Genomic DNA, 16,308 nt, shown 5'->3' with positions numbered 1-16,308 from the left:
AGGCACTGATACATTTGGGAATGTATTAATTTCTCAAATATGTTTTACTTTTGAACAGATTGCTGTTATTGGTTTGTAATTATTTCGATCTAAGGAATTTCAGTCAGTCAGGTACATTTCCAAACAAAAGGTATTTCACCAGTCGTTAAAGACATGTTGAATCGATCTGCTAGAGAATACATTATAACATTGGCAGACCACTTTATAAATGTGGGTTCCATTCTATCTAGGCCAGCTACTTTGTTGATATGAATTTAATTGAGGAGGCAGTATATCAGTTGGATTAATATTTCTAAAGTTGAATGTCTTTCAACTTTGATTTGGGATGTTGATCTCCTAGTTTCATGTATACCTAGCATTGTTGGAATTGTCGGTGACCAATAAATTAGGCTACATTTTTTAAACCACACTTCTGATTTCTTTATAATACGGTACAACCCTTTAAATTCAACCAATCCACGCCCATGTGGCCTGTGATCCACACCGTTGATCACGAGTGGATCCGTGAGCCACTGAATTTCGACCAACCGAGGAGCATGTTCATTGTGGTAGGAGGCGGGAGTTCCTTGCTTTTGTGACAGCTTTGGCTTTGCGTTCGGTGGTGTCTGAACTACTCCCAAAGGGAAGGGAAACTGCATTTTCTCCATTCCCCACTGGTATATCGTTGATGCAGCTAGCAAGCGAACGCTTCAAGTTAAATCCAGTATTTTAAGAGTTCAGGGTTGATGTTCCTTATCCACTTTCCCACTCGAAGAACCGCCGTTCGATACATTTCGAAGAATAATATTATTTTAGTCCGACTGAACAAAACAAATTGAAGTGCAAAGTTAAGTTACATTTCTATTGATTTGCTAGCTTGCATTGCTAGTTGGGAAAGCTAAGGTTAGCTACGATATTTAGTTTTCTAAGATTTAAAAGGGCGGGTATTATTTTTAGTCATCAACAGTTTGTTATTGCTCATTCGAAGACACCGGCTAATTAGTTAATCTTAGCTAACTCGTAACTAGCTCGCTTTAATACTGTGCGTATTCATCCTGGAAGCCAATTCAAGGCCTTGCTACCACCAGTCTGCATCGCCGTGCAGTGAGAGCTGAAAGGTGAGTATCGCCCATTGCTAACTAACGAGTTTGCTATCTCTGCTAGCCAGCTCGCTCGCCGACTCGATGTTGGTAACGTTAACTAGCTACACCTATAATATTTGGCAAAGACGATTGCCTCGTAGCTAACGTTAACTAGCCAAATTCCAGTATCTGAGGTGTCTGGCTAGCTACTGTACTAGCCATCTACAGTAACGGGTTGCTTGATGTGCGTTGTTTTTAGCATTGCATAGCTAACAGTAACTATCTAACTTAGCCAACGTAGCAAGCGACGTCTTCCCACGTCGTATCTTGTTGCTACCTAAACTAATATGAAGTGGTTGAGTTAGCCAAATATTTATTATAATGATTGTTACTAATTTAAAAAATGTATTGCTAAACTGGCAAGCTTAGAAAAGTATCATGCATGGCTGTGCACATGAAGAGTTGAAGACTATCCGTTTTGCCGTTGGACAAGTCTCCATCAACGATGCGAGGGGGTTGGAGGACCTGAATCACGCCGGAGGTCGCCATCTTTCACTGATTGTTGGTGATGGCATCTGTTTCTTCTAGCAATTTGTGTCAACTTTGTAGATTAACTGGCTTGACTCTGCTTTGCTTTATTGTTATTTGCTATGTGGCAGTCACATGCCACCACGATTCTAGCCTGGTCCCAGATCTGTTCTTTTCACAATTCCATGGGGAGTTGGCAAGAGAGCAGACTGGCACCCAAGTTACCACGGCCATGTTCAGTAGTCGGACGTTGCAGATATGAATGCCACGAAAAGAGCTGAATTGTTTCCTCATTCTACATGTCAGATGCATGTTTGTTCTACATAGAAATATGCTATCTCAACGTTGGTTGCTGCTGAACGCGCCCCATGATCCACTGTCTAATTGGCAAGTTTTTAAACATTGCCCTAACTAGTCAGGTAGCTAGGTTAACCATCGTCCTGTATACACACACACACAATATAAATCCTCCTTGCTAGACTGTAGTCTCCCTAGGAGTTTTCTTGAAATGTACTGAGAATATCAAAACTAAGTGCAAATGCATAGTGCAAACAAGTTTGCTAGTACCAATCAAAGATGAAATTGTCTGTTTACACTGATATGGGGAATGTTCAATAGGAACTTGTGAACTGTTGACAACCACTGGTAGGCTCTACCAAACACATCATGCCATCTATCACTTTGGGGGCGGCAGGTATCCTAGCCCATAGAGAGGCGAGCCAGCACCTGGAGAGTTTCCAGTTAGAAAACTGCATCCTATTATGAAAAATCTGGTGGGAAGTGAGCTGGCAACCAGAAGGTTGCTGGTATCAAATCCTAGATGCCACTGCCTGTTGTGCTCTTGATTAAGGTACTTAACCTCCCCCTCCACAACCGTGTGTCTTTTGGAGTGGTTGGGTTAAAAGCCAAAGTAACATTTTGGTTGACTTTGTGTGCAATTGACCAATAAAGTGATCTTAAGCTTAATGTATTGCAGTCAACACCACAATTATGTAGTGAAAATATTTGTGCTAAAATGGCAATTTTTGTGGAGACCAGAACTATGCTTGCTTGCGTACTGTACAACAGCACAATCCTAAAACACAGATACACATTAGTCAGCAGAATGGCAACAGGTTTATATGAATTTAATCTGTTGGCTTGTCTAATCCACAGGGGAGTTGGTAGAGCAAAGTTGGCACTTTCTGTAAACATTTTTAGCAATTTGGCCACCTTTCAGATGGCATCTAGCTTCTGTTTCACAGAATGAGCAGGAATCGACTAAAAGACAGTTATATACATGGTCAACATTAAAACGATAACCAGTTAGGCCCACATATGCCAAATATGTCCATGATGACGCAGTATTAAGTATGAGAGTTGTTAAATAATAGTGTGGGAATCTTGCAACCGTTGGCAAGGATCTCTCAATTACTTTCATAACTGTAGTTTTCCTTGTTGTGGCTTGCTTGATGGAAAAGCATCTGTTTTGTCACGATACCAGATTTTGGACATCGACACTGATACCAGGTTTAGTATCATAATACTTTATACAGAAACGATACTTGATACCAAAACGATAGTCTGATAGTGAATTAATACCATGGCAATAAAAACAAAGCGTAGTAGCTAGTCACAGAATAACCACTGGGCTTTGTCTTTTAAACGTTGAACAATATTAAAAAATATATATTTGACCTTTTTATTTAACCAGGTCGACCAGTTGAGAACAAGTTCTCATTTACAACTGCAACATGGTCAAGATAAAGCAAAGCAGTGCGGCACAAACAACAGTTACACATGGAATAAACAAACGTACAGTCAGTAACACAATTGAAAAGTGTATATATACAGTGATATGGTTTTTGCATTACAGAATACCTTCAATTTTCTTTGCAAAACCATATCGGAGGCAGAGCAGATCATTTTCCAATTACATTTAAGTTGTTTTAAAATGTAATTTGATATATCAGGGTTATTTTGCTCATCTTTAGCCAAAATATTGTGTGAAATGACATTCATTACTCATTATAGCTAAATAAGTTTAATGTATTAAGTAAATAGTTTGCTTCCAAAACGACAACGCTTTGAAGCTCATTTCTGAAGCTTGTTGCAGTTGTCTACACACCTTAGAAATACAATTGATTTTGTGCTTGCTGCTATTATTTTAGTCTATGGCTGGCTGGCTAGTGGCTACTGCTAACAAACCCAGACAAATGCAAAGTGTAAATATATTGCTGTCAAGTTATGAGTGCATTTGACATTACATTTGGGTTGTGTAATCATGTTATACTGCTCACATATGTTCATGTCATCAACCAAAAATTTGTAGAACGTGAGACACATTTTACAGAATTACTAAAAGTAACAAATTCTAGTACAGAAGTGTTTCTTTATGTTCTAGTATGGAAAAAGTATGTACATTTTGGTATATCGTGCAATACTGATCTGTGTAGTCAATTACCCTGGCCTGTTTAGCAGAGTAAGCACTGTCTGTGGGATTGAGCATGTAGATCAAAGGTGGTATGCTTTACAGATATGCCATTCTTTTTCTGTCTTGTTTGCAAACACAATGAGAGCTCATGTTAGACAGGAATTTGATTGTTGGGCAATTATAATTTCTTTACAAATGGGATCTATTGGATAGAAAGACATTTCCAATGGTGTTTATGCTATTTTTCTTATAGATTGTTTAAGTTTTGTTGACACTCATCGTGATGTCCAGCATGGTTCCTCTATATTGCGGCTTTCTTTTATTTGGCCCCCTAAGTTTTCTGAGTAAAATAACTTGTTTAATTTTCATTGTTTAAGTGTGCAAAGCTGTCATCAAGGCACATTTTAAAAATTTGATTGAACCTTTATTTAGCTATTTAAAGGGTGGCTACTTTGTTAAACCAAGTAAAACATTTTTTGACTTGTTTTGGTTACAACATGATTCCATGTGTTATTTCATAGTTTTTTAAAAATTATTATTATTCTACAATGTAAAAAATAAAGAAAAACCCATGAATGAGTAGGTGTTTTCAAACTTTTCACTGGTACTGTAGACGACAAAGGTACCAGGAAATCAGCTTCAAGGGATTTTAATTTTGGGAATGTATTCCCACTCATCATTGAGAGGGGCATGTGATCATATACAAATGTAAACAAGGTTTGAAATGTTATCTTTTAAAAAATATGATCTTATGGTCAATTTGCAGTCTACTAATTCATCATTTGTAATTATGTTTCCGGTCCCCTGGCCATCCGCTCAAGAGAAAAGCCTCCCTTTGTGGAATCTAGTTGATTTCTGTTAGTAATTAATACATTTTAAACTTAAGGAAATATTTATTTGGACTTCCATGGAGAGCTACAGCATTGGTTGTTTTAGGGTATTTTCTATGCGTAAACCACAATAAATGAAATGGGACGAAACAGGGAGGCAGCTACCTGAATTTGTCCAATGAACACTTGGTTTCATTTTGCAATGGTGTGCACTAATGAATAGAACCTTGGTAAGCGTATTTGTTTCTCTATCCACAGATTACTTGGTGACAAAGAGACTTCTCCCTGAGGAGCCAAGAAGTAGACGGCTCATGACTTCTGACCAGGATACAAAAGTTGTAGCTGAACCACAGGTGCAGCAAGTACAAGAACCAAAAGAGAGCTCTCATCTGGTAGGTACCCAATACTTGTGCCTGTAACAAAAACTACCTCTATCACCTGAACTAGAAATGCACATTTTCATAAATTTTGCTACCGACTAACCAACCCTCATTAATGACCGTTTGTCGATTTACATTTTTCCCAAACAGTAAAATGATGTAACCAACAGAATCCTATGCAAGCATACAAGAAACGGACATTTTTCATTAAAGGAAAACTCCACCCAAAACGATATTTTGGTATTTGTTTCATTAGTCCATTGTTGATATCGTCCCAAAATGTTTTGCGTGTCAACAATCAAGTTTTTGTTGACATATCATTTTCAAACATTTGCCAAGATGCAGTTAGCAGGAAACACACTTCTAAACAGCACACATAATGTGAGCGGTTCCATGTGTTAGAAACTTAGGAGGGGAATCCAATAGCAATAACTAAGATGGGTTTTTAATATGACTAGGATTGTGCCTTTTGCTTCTGGACAAAGAAAGAAGTTTTATCTGAAAAACAATAAAACAAAAGTGAAATTCTGGTTAATGCCACGTGGAAGTCTTTGTAAAATAATTACCACCATATTTCTATGGCTGGAATTCGGCTAGGACATTTTGAAGCAAGGTAAGACATGCCTCATTATCCATTGGCATTTTATTAAGAAAAACAAGTGTGTGAAATAATTAGCCTACTTGTAGCCTAAGTGTAGGTGATGGACTGTAGCCAATACACACAGGCTGTCATGTCCTGACCAATGCTGCCATGAGGGAGGTGCCTGAAAATGTAGCCAAACTTAAAGGAGACTTTCTCTTTTAAATGTTTTTTTAATGTGTGCATGCATGCTAAAACGCCAGTCATATGACAAATATAATGTAGGATAATTATTATTATCTAAAGGCTTGATTGTGTTGACCATACTTGAGGCACTGTTCGTTCAGATCAAGGCCAGTGCCTGTTACACACTGCAACATCACCCACCTTGTGATCTGAGCAGTGGCAGTCAACATTTTGAAACGATTTGACCATAAATGTAATTGTTTAAAACCTGGATGTTTTTTGTCCTTTTTATGAAGCATCTCTTACCATGTTCTGATCATAGGAATGTTTAAAGGCTTTTGTATAAACACTTCCTCTTTTATGCCATTGAAACCAGTATTTCTCATGTTCTCAACTTTCTTTCGTTGATGTTGTCATCTGTCAGCATGCATTTTGGTGCGCTTTTGAGAATGGTGTTCCTGCTAATTGCATTTTGAAACACTTGCGCTTATAGCCTACTGCCGTGTGCGCATTGCTGCAACTATAATGTGAAGAAATAGCCTAATAGTTTATCAACATTTTCAACTAAACGTTCTGATCTGTTGCATCAGCCTCATTGCTTTTAAATGTGTTTTTTTTGTACAGTGGTGGATTAATTGGGGATCTATCGCATCCACAACTCCCTGAGTACAGTATGTTTGGAATATTACTTCTCGCACAGAAGGACAAGCTCACCAATAGAATAGGTCAACTTGTGTACTTTGATAGTAGATTTGTTTTTGCTGTTACTCTTGTTTGCTGACAAAAGTAAATATGGACAGTTCTAGCATCTTCAATATGAAGGCCACGTGCCGTTGTCTGTCTTCACTTGTTGCCTACTTCGGACTGTGATGCCTTTGAGAAGGACCTGATCATGTGACGGGCATTGGCTAATAAGAATTGAGATCTGAGTGAGCCATGTGGAGTGAGGTTCTTTGGAGGGAATTATAATTATATTCAGCCCAAGGGCACAATGGCCACTTAATCAAGAAGCAAGTGGATGTAGGTAGGCGACAAATTCATTGTGATTCCCCCTTGTCTTCAATCTCTTAAGTTGGAAAGAATGCTTAGTAGCCTAAATGGAGGGCCAAAGGAAAGCTTTTTCCACTAAAGATCCAAAATTATGAAATGGAAAGACATTGCTTCCCTTTTCCAGTATCATTTAACACATGGCGAAAGATGTGAAACAAGTTTGGTGGCAAGTAAAAGTCCCCAATGGAGTCTTGAGGTATACGGTCATTCACATATCTCAATCGGGGACTTTTGCTGTTTAGGAAATGATTTATGCCTCCCACAACTCACCTTATTAAATAACCTTTATTACAACGTGCTTGTTAACATGTAGCGTGTGACGTTAAACATCTCATTCTGTGCTTCCAGGCACAGCACTACTGTGCCATATGCTGTATATCTTATCCAAACATGAAAGCTGTTACGTTAATGAGTCTACTGCTACTGGTGTGTGCCTTTTTAGGGTTGTTACGATTAGAGGTTGACCGATTAATCGGAATGTCCGATTTAATTAGAGCCAATTTCAAGTTTTCTTAACAATCGGTAATCAGCATTTTTGGACACTGATCATGGCCGATTACATTGTACTCCACGAGGAGACTGCGTGGCAGGCTGACTACCTGTTATGTGAGTGCAGCAAGGAGGTAAGGTGCTAGCTAGCATTAAACGTACCTTTTTTATTAAACAATCAATATTAACATAGTCACTAGTTAACTACACATGGTTGACGATATTACTAGTTTATCTAGCTTGTCCTGCGTTGCATATAATCGATGCGGTACCTGTTAATTTATCATTGAGTCACAGCCTACTTGGCCAAACGGGTGATTTAAACAAGCGCATTTGTGAAAAAAGCACTGTCGTTGCACCAATGTGTACCTAACCATAAACATCAACGCCTTAATTAAAATCAATACACAAGTATATATTTTTAAACCTGCATATTTAGTTAATATTGCCTGCTAACATGAATTTCTTTTAACTAGGGAAATTGTGTCCCTTCTCTTGCGTTCTGTGCAACAGAGTCAGGGTATATGCAGCAGTTTGGGCCACCTGGCTCGTTGTGAATTGTGTGAAGACCATTTCTTCCTAACAAAGACAGCCAACTTCGCCAAACGGGGGATGATTTAACAAAAGCGCATTTGCGAAAAACGCACAATCGTTGCACAAATGTACCATAAATATCCATGCCTTTCTTAAAATCAATACACAGAAGTATATTTAACTAAATATGCAAGTTTTAAAAAATATTTTTTTATTTTTTTACAGAAATCCAGGTTAGCAGGCAATATTAAACTAGGGAAATTGTCACTTCTCTTGTGTTCATTGCACACAGTATATGCAACAGTTTGGGCCGCCTGGCTCGTCGAGAACTAATTTGCCAGAATTGTACGTAATTATGACAACATTGAAGGTCGTGCAATGTAACAGGAATATTTGTACTTATGGATGTCATCCGTTAGATAAAATTACGGAACGGTTCTGTATTTCACTGAAAGAATAAACGTCTTGTTTTCGAGAGGATAGTTTCCGGATTTGACAATATTAATGACCCAAGGCTCGTATTTCTGTGTGTTATGTTACGATTAAGTATATGATTTGATAGAGCATTCTGACTGAGTGGTTGTAGGCAGCAGCAAGTGCGTAAGCATTCATTCAAAAGTTTGCCAGCAGCTTTTCGCTGTGCTTCAAGCATTGAGCTGTTTATGACTTCAAGCCTATCAATTCCCGAGATTAGGCTGGTGTAACCGATGTGAAATGGCTAGCTAGTTAGCGGGGTGCGCGCTAATAGCATTTCAAACGTCACTCGCTCTGAGACTTGGAGTGGTTGTTCCCCTTGCTCTGCAAGGGCTGCTGTTTTTGTGAAGCGATGGGTAACGATGCTCAGAGGGTGGCTGTTGATGTGTTCCTGGTTCGAGCCCAGGTAGGGAGTGAGGAGAGGGACGGAAGCTATACTGTTACACTGGCAATACTAAAGTGCCTATAAGAACATCCAATAGTCAAAGGTATATGGAATACAAATGGTATGGAGGGAAATGGTCCTATAAATACTATATTAGCCACAGCCTAAAACCTCTTACCTTGGAATATTGAAGTCTCATGTTAAAAGGAACCACCAGCTTTCATATGTTCTCATGTTCTGAGCAAGGAACTTAAACATTAGCTTTCTTACATGGCACATATTGCACTTTTTCATGGCACATATTGCACAAATTGAACATGTTTCATTATTTGTTTGAGGCTAAATTGATTTTATTGATGTATTATATTAAGTTAAAATAAGTGTTCATTCAGTATTGTTGTAATTGTCATTATTTACAAATAAAAAATAAATTAAAAAAAGAGGCCGATTTTAGTCTCTGATTTTCTTTGGCCTCAATAATCAGTATTGGTGTTGATTAATCATATTACGATAACAGATTTCCTATGGTGAAAAAAATTACGTAAATTAGACTAATCTCTAGTCCTATAAAATCCTATTTTATTTAAAAATGTGGGTGCTATAGCTTGCAAAATAAACTAAGTCACATAATGCTCTTTTTCTTACATTTAGTGTTGTCACGATACCAGACTTTTTACTTTGATACTGATAACAGGTTTAGTATCACAATACTTGATACCATCACAAAAAAGGCTTATCCGAAGTCACAGAATGGCACCTGATCCAGACAGATGAACTCAGTTACTGCTCTGTTCAATCGTTGGGCGTCTTGAGTCCAAGTAATTACATTTTGAGAATTTTTATGTAAATTTTTAGACAGCCATGTATGCATTAATTGAATCTATTATACAATCGATTAGACTTTGTTTTGTAGTTAGGTTGTTTTACCAATGGTAAATGTGTATTTTAATAGTATCTATTGATAAACTGGGTAAATCAAGATGCAGCCTAGGTCTATTCACAATACAGGTGAATACATATCATTCAATAGGAGTGTGTGCATGCATTGAGTCAAGCTTATGTTAGCTGATTTCATGGGGCTCCAGATGACAAACAATCCCTTCCATTTAGGACTTATTTTATTGGCAACTTCTAAGAGAACATAGCTTTATTATACTGATTTAACAACATTTGCATAGAAGAAGCAATCTCTTTTTATAAAAGTGCGTGCAGTCTTTTAAAGAAATGTATGACACTAATTGCGAGATGGAATGTGGCTAAGGAATCTAGTGGAAACCAGAGCAGAGGCAAAGGAAGACTAAGTCAATTAAGTTCTTTTTTTAAATTATTTTTTTGGGGTGACAATCCGCTTTGAAATCAGCATGTTTTGCATATTATCACAAAATAAAGTATTAGGGTAGTGTATTCAGCTGTCAGCTAGCAAGTGAAGGTGACCTACTATTAAAGCAGGAAGCTACCAGTATTGTTTTGCATTGTAAAAGTGTTCTAACCTGTATAGACATTGTTTAAGTTTTTTTTCCCCCTGGATCATTTGAATCCTGGGTGCTCAGCTCAACACATTTCCAGTCCACTGTCTTATCTTCCCTGGGTCTGGAGCTCAACGTGACCGAGGCCTCCCATCTATAGACGGGCGGATCAGTCCAAACTGTGTTTAGTATATAAGGGACTTTGACCTATCCCGGTCAACAAACGAAAGCTTCCCTGGCCGTTTGCCTAACTAGAGCAATAAAACCATGCTGTGTGCTCTGTCCACTATGACAGTGACAAACTCCTCCCCCCTCCCTGTCTATAGTTAGTTAATTATGATTCACATCCTCCCCAAAATAACATTTCCCATCAGGCTACTGGGGAAAAGTGAATCTCTCCCCTCTGTGACGGAGGGAGGCACTGAGGCTTTTTCTTGGGAAAGGTCAAGCGGACCTGAAATGCTCGGAAGCATTGACACAGTAGTCAGTGACGTCTGCCCAGTTTCTATAGCAGCCAGGTCAGATGTGAGCGGGAGAGTGGGGAATTATAGAATTGCCTGACTGGATTATGGGTTTGTCGTTCCTCCTGTCTTGGTCTCAGTGGCACTTGTTTGGTTTTGATGTCAGATTTCAACTTGCTCTTGGTGTGTGTTTTGTGTATGCTTGACTGGACAGAGTCCACTGAACTTGTAATGCAGCATTTGTGAAATATGACCCGGGCAAACAGACAGAAGCGCTCAATTCAAAGAAAGGGGCTTGTTCCATTTATTGTATCAAACTGAAGAAAGACACAAAGTAAACGTCTCCCTCTTGAATACTCACAGCCCCATGAATTGCCCACAGCTGAGAATCATTACTAAGGTTTTCCATTAAGGGGTTTGGCTCCAACTATGACTTTAAACTTGTAACTAGATTATGGATATTGGTGTGTTACTTTAACATAGGCTAATCTAAGTCACACCTAAAGGCCTATTGGGTGTGGATTGCAAAAGGAGTAGCCTAGCGTACACAATGTGGATTATCCATTCCTCAAGCTACCTCTGTCTGTAAGCTGTGGCTCAGGTGGATTTAACCGTAACTCCTTAGCCGTCAGTCCATCTGTGTTCGTTTGTGATGTGGGTTTTGATGGAGGGAGAATGACTCGGAGGGTAGCAGCCAGCAGCAGAAGTGATGAAACCGAAGCCCATGAAATGGAAATTGGTCACGGCGACGAATCAGCAGCCGCCAAGTCAGAAGCTCACACAGCCGTGTCTTTCTCATCAGAGTGCTTATTCTCTGACAATCTGATGCTTATCTGCTCCTCAACTCCTTGTGAGCCAGTTTGACAGCACAGATGGACAACCACAGACACAGCCTTGGAAGCATCAGAGAGCTCACAGTGAAGACGATGGGAGGTCATGCTGAATGTGATGTTTCTGAAAGCTCTGGGAGTACCCAGGTGATAATAGTAAACTATGTGTTGTGCGTTGACTCTGCCTGTGGTTGAGAAGGGTCCACAGGGACCGTCACTGTGTGAAGCAGGTGGAATGACTGAGCCCAGCGTGTGCAGGACTGGGTTGGATGCAGCGCTGGACCCTTTTCTGACAGCAGCCAGTGGAGAGTAACTGTTACAGACATGCTCCTTTGCCTCAGGCCTTTCAGGGCTCTAATAGTAGAACTTTCACCACAACCCTCTACTACAGTCTCCTCTTTATCCCAATCAGTTGTGCTTTATCTGATAGTTAGTAATAACTATTACCCCCCCCCCGTTTTTAATCCTGACCTTCAGCTCCACTCAACCCCTCCATCTATCTCTTAACAGCATCCATTTTTTTTGTTCTATTTGCTGTGATGTTTTACAAGTTGTAAGTTCACATACACTTACGCTGGAGTCATTAACTCGTTTTTCAACCACTCCACAAATATCTTGTTAACAAATTATAGTTTTGGCATGCCGGTTAAGACACATTCTGTCTTAAGACACAAGTAATTTTCCAACAATTGTTTACTGTCAGATTATTTCCCTTATAATTCACTGTATCACAATTCCAGTGGGTCAGAAGTTTACATATACTAACTTGACTGTGCCTTTAAACAGCTTGGAACATTCCAGAAAATGTCATGGCTTTAGAAGCTTCTCATAGGCTAATTGACATCATTTGAGTCAATTGGAGGTGTACCTGTGGATGTATTTCAAGGCCTACCTTCAAACTTAGTGCCTCTTTGCTTGACATCATGGGAAAATCAAAAGAAATCAGCTAAGACTTCAGAATTTCTTTTTTATAAACCCTCCACAAGTCTGGTTCATCCTTGGGAGGAATTTCCTGAACGCCTGAAGGTACCACGTTCATCTGTACAAAAAATAGTACGCAAGGTTTGCTACTGCATATGGGGGCAAATATCGTACTTTTTGGAGAAAAGTCCTCTGGTCTGAAACAAATAGAACTGTTTTTGGCCACAATGACCATCGTTTTATTTGGAGGAAAAAGGGGGAAGCTTGCAAGCCGAAGAACACCATCCCAACCGTGAAGCATGGGGGTGGCAGCATCATATTGTGGCGGTGCTTTGCTGCAGGAGGGACTGGTGCACTTCACAAAATAGATGGCATCATGAGGATTGAAAATTATGTGGATATATTGAAGCAACATCTCAAGACATCACTCAGGAAGTTAAAGCTTGGTTGCAAATGGGTCTTCCAAATGGACAATGACCCCAAGCATACTTCCAATGTTGTGGCCAAATGGCTTAAGGACAACAAAGTCAAGGTATTTGAGTGGCCATCACAAAGCCCTGACCTGCCCACAAATTCTCCATAGGATTGAGAACTGAAAAGGCGTGTGCGAGCAAGGAGGCCTACAAACCTGACTCGGTTACACCAGCTCTGTCAGGAGGAATGGGCCAAAATTCACCCAACTTATTGTGGGAAGCTTGTGGAAGGCTACCCAACACGTTTGACCCAAGTTCAACAATTTAAAGGCAATGCTAGCAAATACTAATTGAGTGTTTGTAAACTTCTGACCCACTTGGAATGTGATGAAAGACAATCTCTACTTATTCTGACATTTCACATTCTTAAAATAAAGTGGTGATCCTAACTGACCTAACACAGGGAATTTTACGAAGATCAAATGTCAGGAATTGTGAAACTGAGTTTAAATGTATTTGGCTAAGGTGTATGTAAACTTACGAATCCATCTGTACGTTCTTAACCTTTATATTCGCATAGTTTCAACACATTGTAAATTAAACATTTTGGCCAAATTATTATATTGTTGTTCAACTATGGCTTTTCAAATCACCCAGTAGTAAAATCGGCAGTGTTAGTTCCAGGTAAATGTTGCGCTTCAACCATTCCTGGACCTGCGACCAAAAACAAGCTTCATATGTGCAGTACCAAAACAAATGATCTGATTCGGTCTCTTCGCAGCAAAATCTGCAGAACTGTTATGGTTGTATCCTATATTTATAGAGTGAGAGATTTTATATAGTTATACACAATTCCTGCAACCAATAGAATGTTATAATTTAACAATTATAAGTTTTGAATCCAGCCTTGTTTTGTGTATCAGTACATGAAAGATCTCTTCCAAACTATTTTGGAATCTGTGGCACAGCTGTCAATGTTTTGGTCCTTAAATTAAACTGCTATACTTTAACACTTTTTATTCATCACAATTTGCTTTATCCAATTTGGGTCTTTAATGCATGGCCAACAGACAAGTTCCTTACTTTTCCCCCTTCCACTTGCCTCTACCATTTTTGCAGTGATGCTACAATTAGTTGGTTGTGATTTTGGGTAGAGCTGATGCTTCCATTGCCCTAACAAGGGGCATAGGTGGTTTCCCTGTCAGGTGGTGTGGTTATGGGCGTGGTTGGTGCTGTTTTAAATCGGTCTGGATTTAGCAGCGAAGAGAAATGTTGCTAATTTCCTGCAAATCTATTAATTGTTTTCTCATTGTCTATGGGGTTTTCTAGTTCTCAAAGATTATATTCTTAAACAAATATATAGGTAAATTTGCTTTTATCCATCCTGGAAATTAATGTTTTTTTTTTTGTCTGGTGGCAATAGCAGTGGTGGTGCACAAATGTATCTAAGTGGAAACACTGATTTTGTTTTGTGTGTGTGTATTGTGTTTTTCATGATGTCTTCTCTGGAACCGACAAGCAAACATGTTCACTAGCATTTTCTCACGGAGTCTGTTGCCCCAACTCGGACTACTAGATAACTAGTAATCCCAGAGGGGATTGTCAGCTTGCATAGTAGTGTCTTCATAATGGGGATCAGCTTTGTTTGTGTGGGGCTGTACTAAGATGAACTTGTGGCCATTTTCTATTTGCACATTGCTATTTGTATGGTCACACTACAAGCAGGCAAAGTTGACTGGCAGGGCTTTTAAAATAGGAATGAGCAGCTGACAAAAAGTCCTTCTGTAGGTTACCTTCTCATTCTTCCCTGATCCAGCCTATATTCCACTATGCTTACAGTATGCCTAATTCTGTACTTTGGTGTTTTTGAGCAGCATCCCTCCTACATTCCTTTAGTCTGCTGAAGTGTGGGGGCCTACCTGAACTCATGTTTATAATATTATCTTGTCTCCTGAAACAGGAATCTGCCAAGGTTTCTGACCTGAACCCCAATGCGAAAGCATGGGCCAATCACATGCTTAACCTGGACACCACCACTGGGACTGCAGATCCACCTGCTCTCCAGCCATGGAAGGACGGCTGCGTTAGCAGCTCCGCTAACCCTGGGCCAGAAGGTCAGCCATTTTAAGGACCGGATAAGAATAGTCCTTCTGTTACCGTGTCCCTGTCTGAGTCTCAAATGGCACCCTATTACCTACAAAGTGCACTACTTTTGACCAAAAACAGTGCAATATGTAGGGAATAGGGTGCCATTTGGGGGACACTCCACGTCGTCACGGCACATGCAGTCAGGGGTGAATCATTTATCAATTTAGAGGGAGAGCTATGAATATTACCAAGCTATCCTTTCATCTAACTCATGAGCATAATCACTTATTTTAATGTGCAGAAGTTAAGATTAGCCAAGTTTAGCCGCCGTGGCAGTTAACAAGGGAATGGTGGAGACATGGAAATGATCAATTAGTTTTATTCTGATTGACACAGCTTTTCATTTATTTTATTTAACCAGGTAGGCCAGTTGAACAAGTTCTCATTTACAGCTGCGACCTGGCCAAGATAAAGCAAAGCAGTGCGACAAAAACAACACGGAGTTACACAAACAAACAAACACAGTCAATAACACAATATAAAAATCTATGTGCAAATGTAGGGCGGTAGGGCAATAAATAGGCCATAGAGGTGAAATAATTACAATTTAGCATTAGCACTGGAGTGATGAGCAAGTAGAAATACTGGGGTGCAGAAGAGAGAGGATAAGTAACAATATGGGGATGAGGTAGTTGGGTGTGCTATTTACAGATTGGCTGTGTACAGTGATAGGTAAGCTGCTCTGACAGCTGATGCTTGTTATGGCTGCAATCCCGCTAACGGGATCGGTATGACGACTACCAGTGAAAATAGAGGGCGCCAAATTCAAACCACAGAAATCTCATAATTACAATTCCTAAAAACATACATGTGTCTATCATTTTAAATGTAATCTTGTTGTTAATCCCACCACAGTGTCCGATTTCAAATATGCTTTTCAGCAAAAGCACAACAAATTATTTCTCCACCAAACCATAATAAGCACAGCCAAAATATAGCATTCACAAAAAGCAGAAATAGAGAAAATGAATCCCTAACCTTCAATTATCTTCATCAGATGGCACTCATGGGACATAGGACATAATGTTACACAATAGATGCATGTTTTGTTTGATAAAGTAAATATTTATATTAAAAAAATCTGAGTTTACATTGGCGTATTAGATTCACCTGTTCCAAAAACATTAAGTGATTTTGCATAGCCACATCGTTTCAACAG

The 16,308-nt window shown here is 39.3% G+C and overlaps 1 protein-coding gene across 3 annotated transcripts in view; it reads left to right on the top strand.

Annotated features, from left to right (window-relative positions):
- The first annotated feature begins 462 nt into the window (after positions 1 to 462).
- The window catches only part of LOC109872340 (la-related protein 4B), a 35,916-nt gene continuing 20,070 nt past the window's right edge, over positions 463 to 16,308 (top strand). For 2 of the 3 annotated variants that reach the window (XM_020463541.2, XM_020463540.2), the window contains exons 1-3: positions 561 to 1,097; positions 5,091 to 5,224; positions 14,962 to 15,115. In XM_020463541.2, the coding sequence (XP_020319130.1) occupies positions 5,144 to 5,224; positions 14,962 to 15,115 (235 nt within the window). In that variant the 5' untranslated portion in view covers positions 561 to 1,097; positions 5,091 to 5,143. The other variant, XM_031806576.1, reaches the window with a different exon arrangement.

This window comes from Oncorhynchus kisutch, linkage group LG27 (assembly GCF_002021735.2).
Source record: "Oncorhynchus kisutch isolate 150728-3 linkage group LG27, Okis_V2, whole genome shotgun sequence".
In the NCBI taxonomy this organism is placed as follows: domain Eukaryota; kingdom Metazoa; phylum Chordata; class Actinopteri; order Salmoniformes; family Salmonidae; genus Oncorhynchus; species Oncorhynchus kisutch.
The sequence above is the reverse complement of the archived record's forward strand: the minus strand, read 5'-3'. Positions and strand labels throughout refer to the sequence as shown.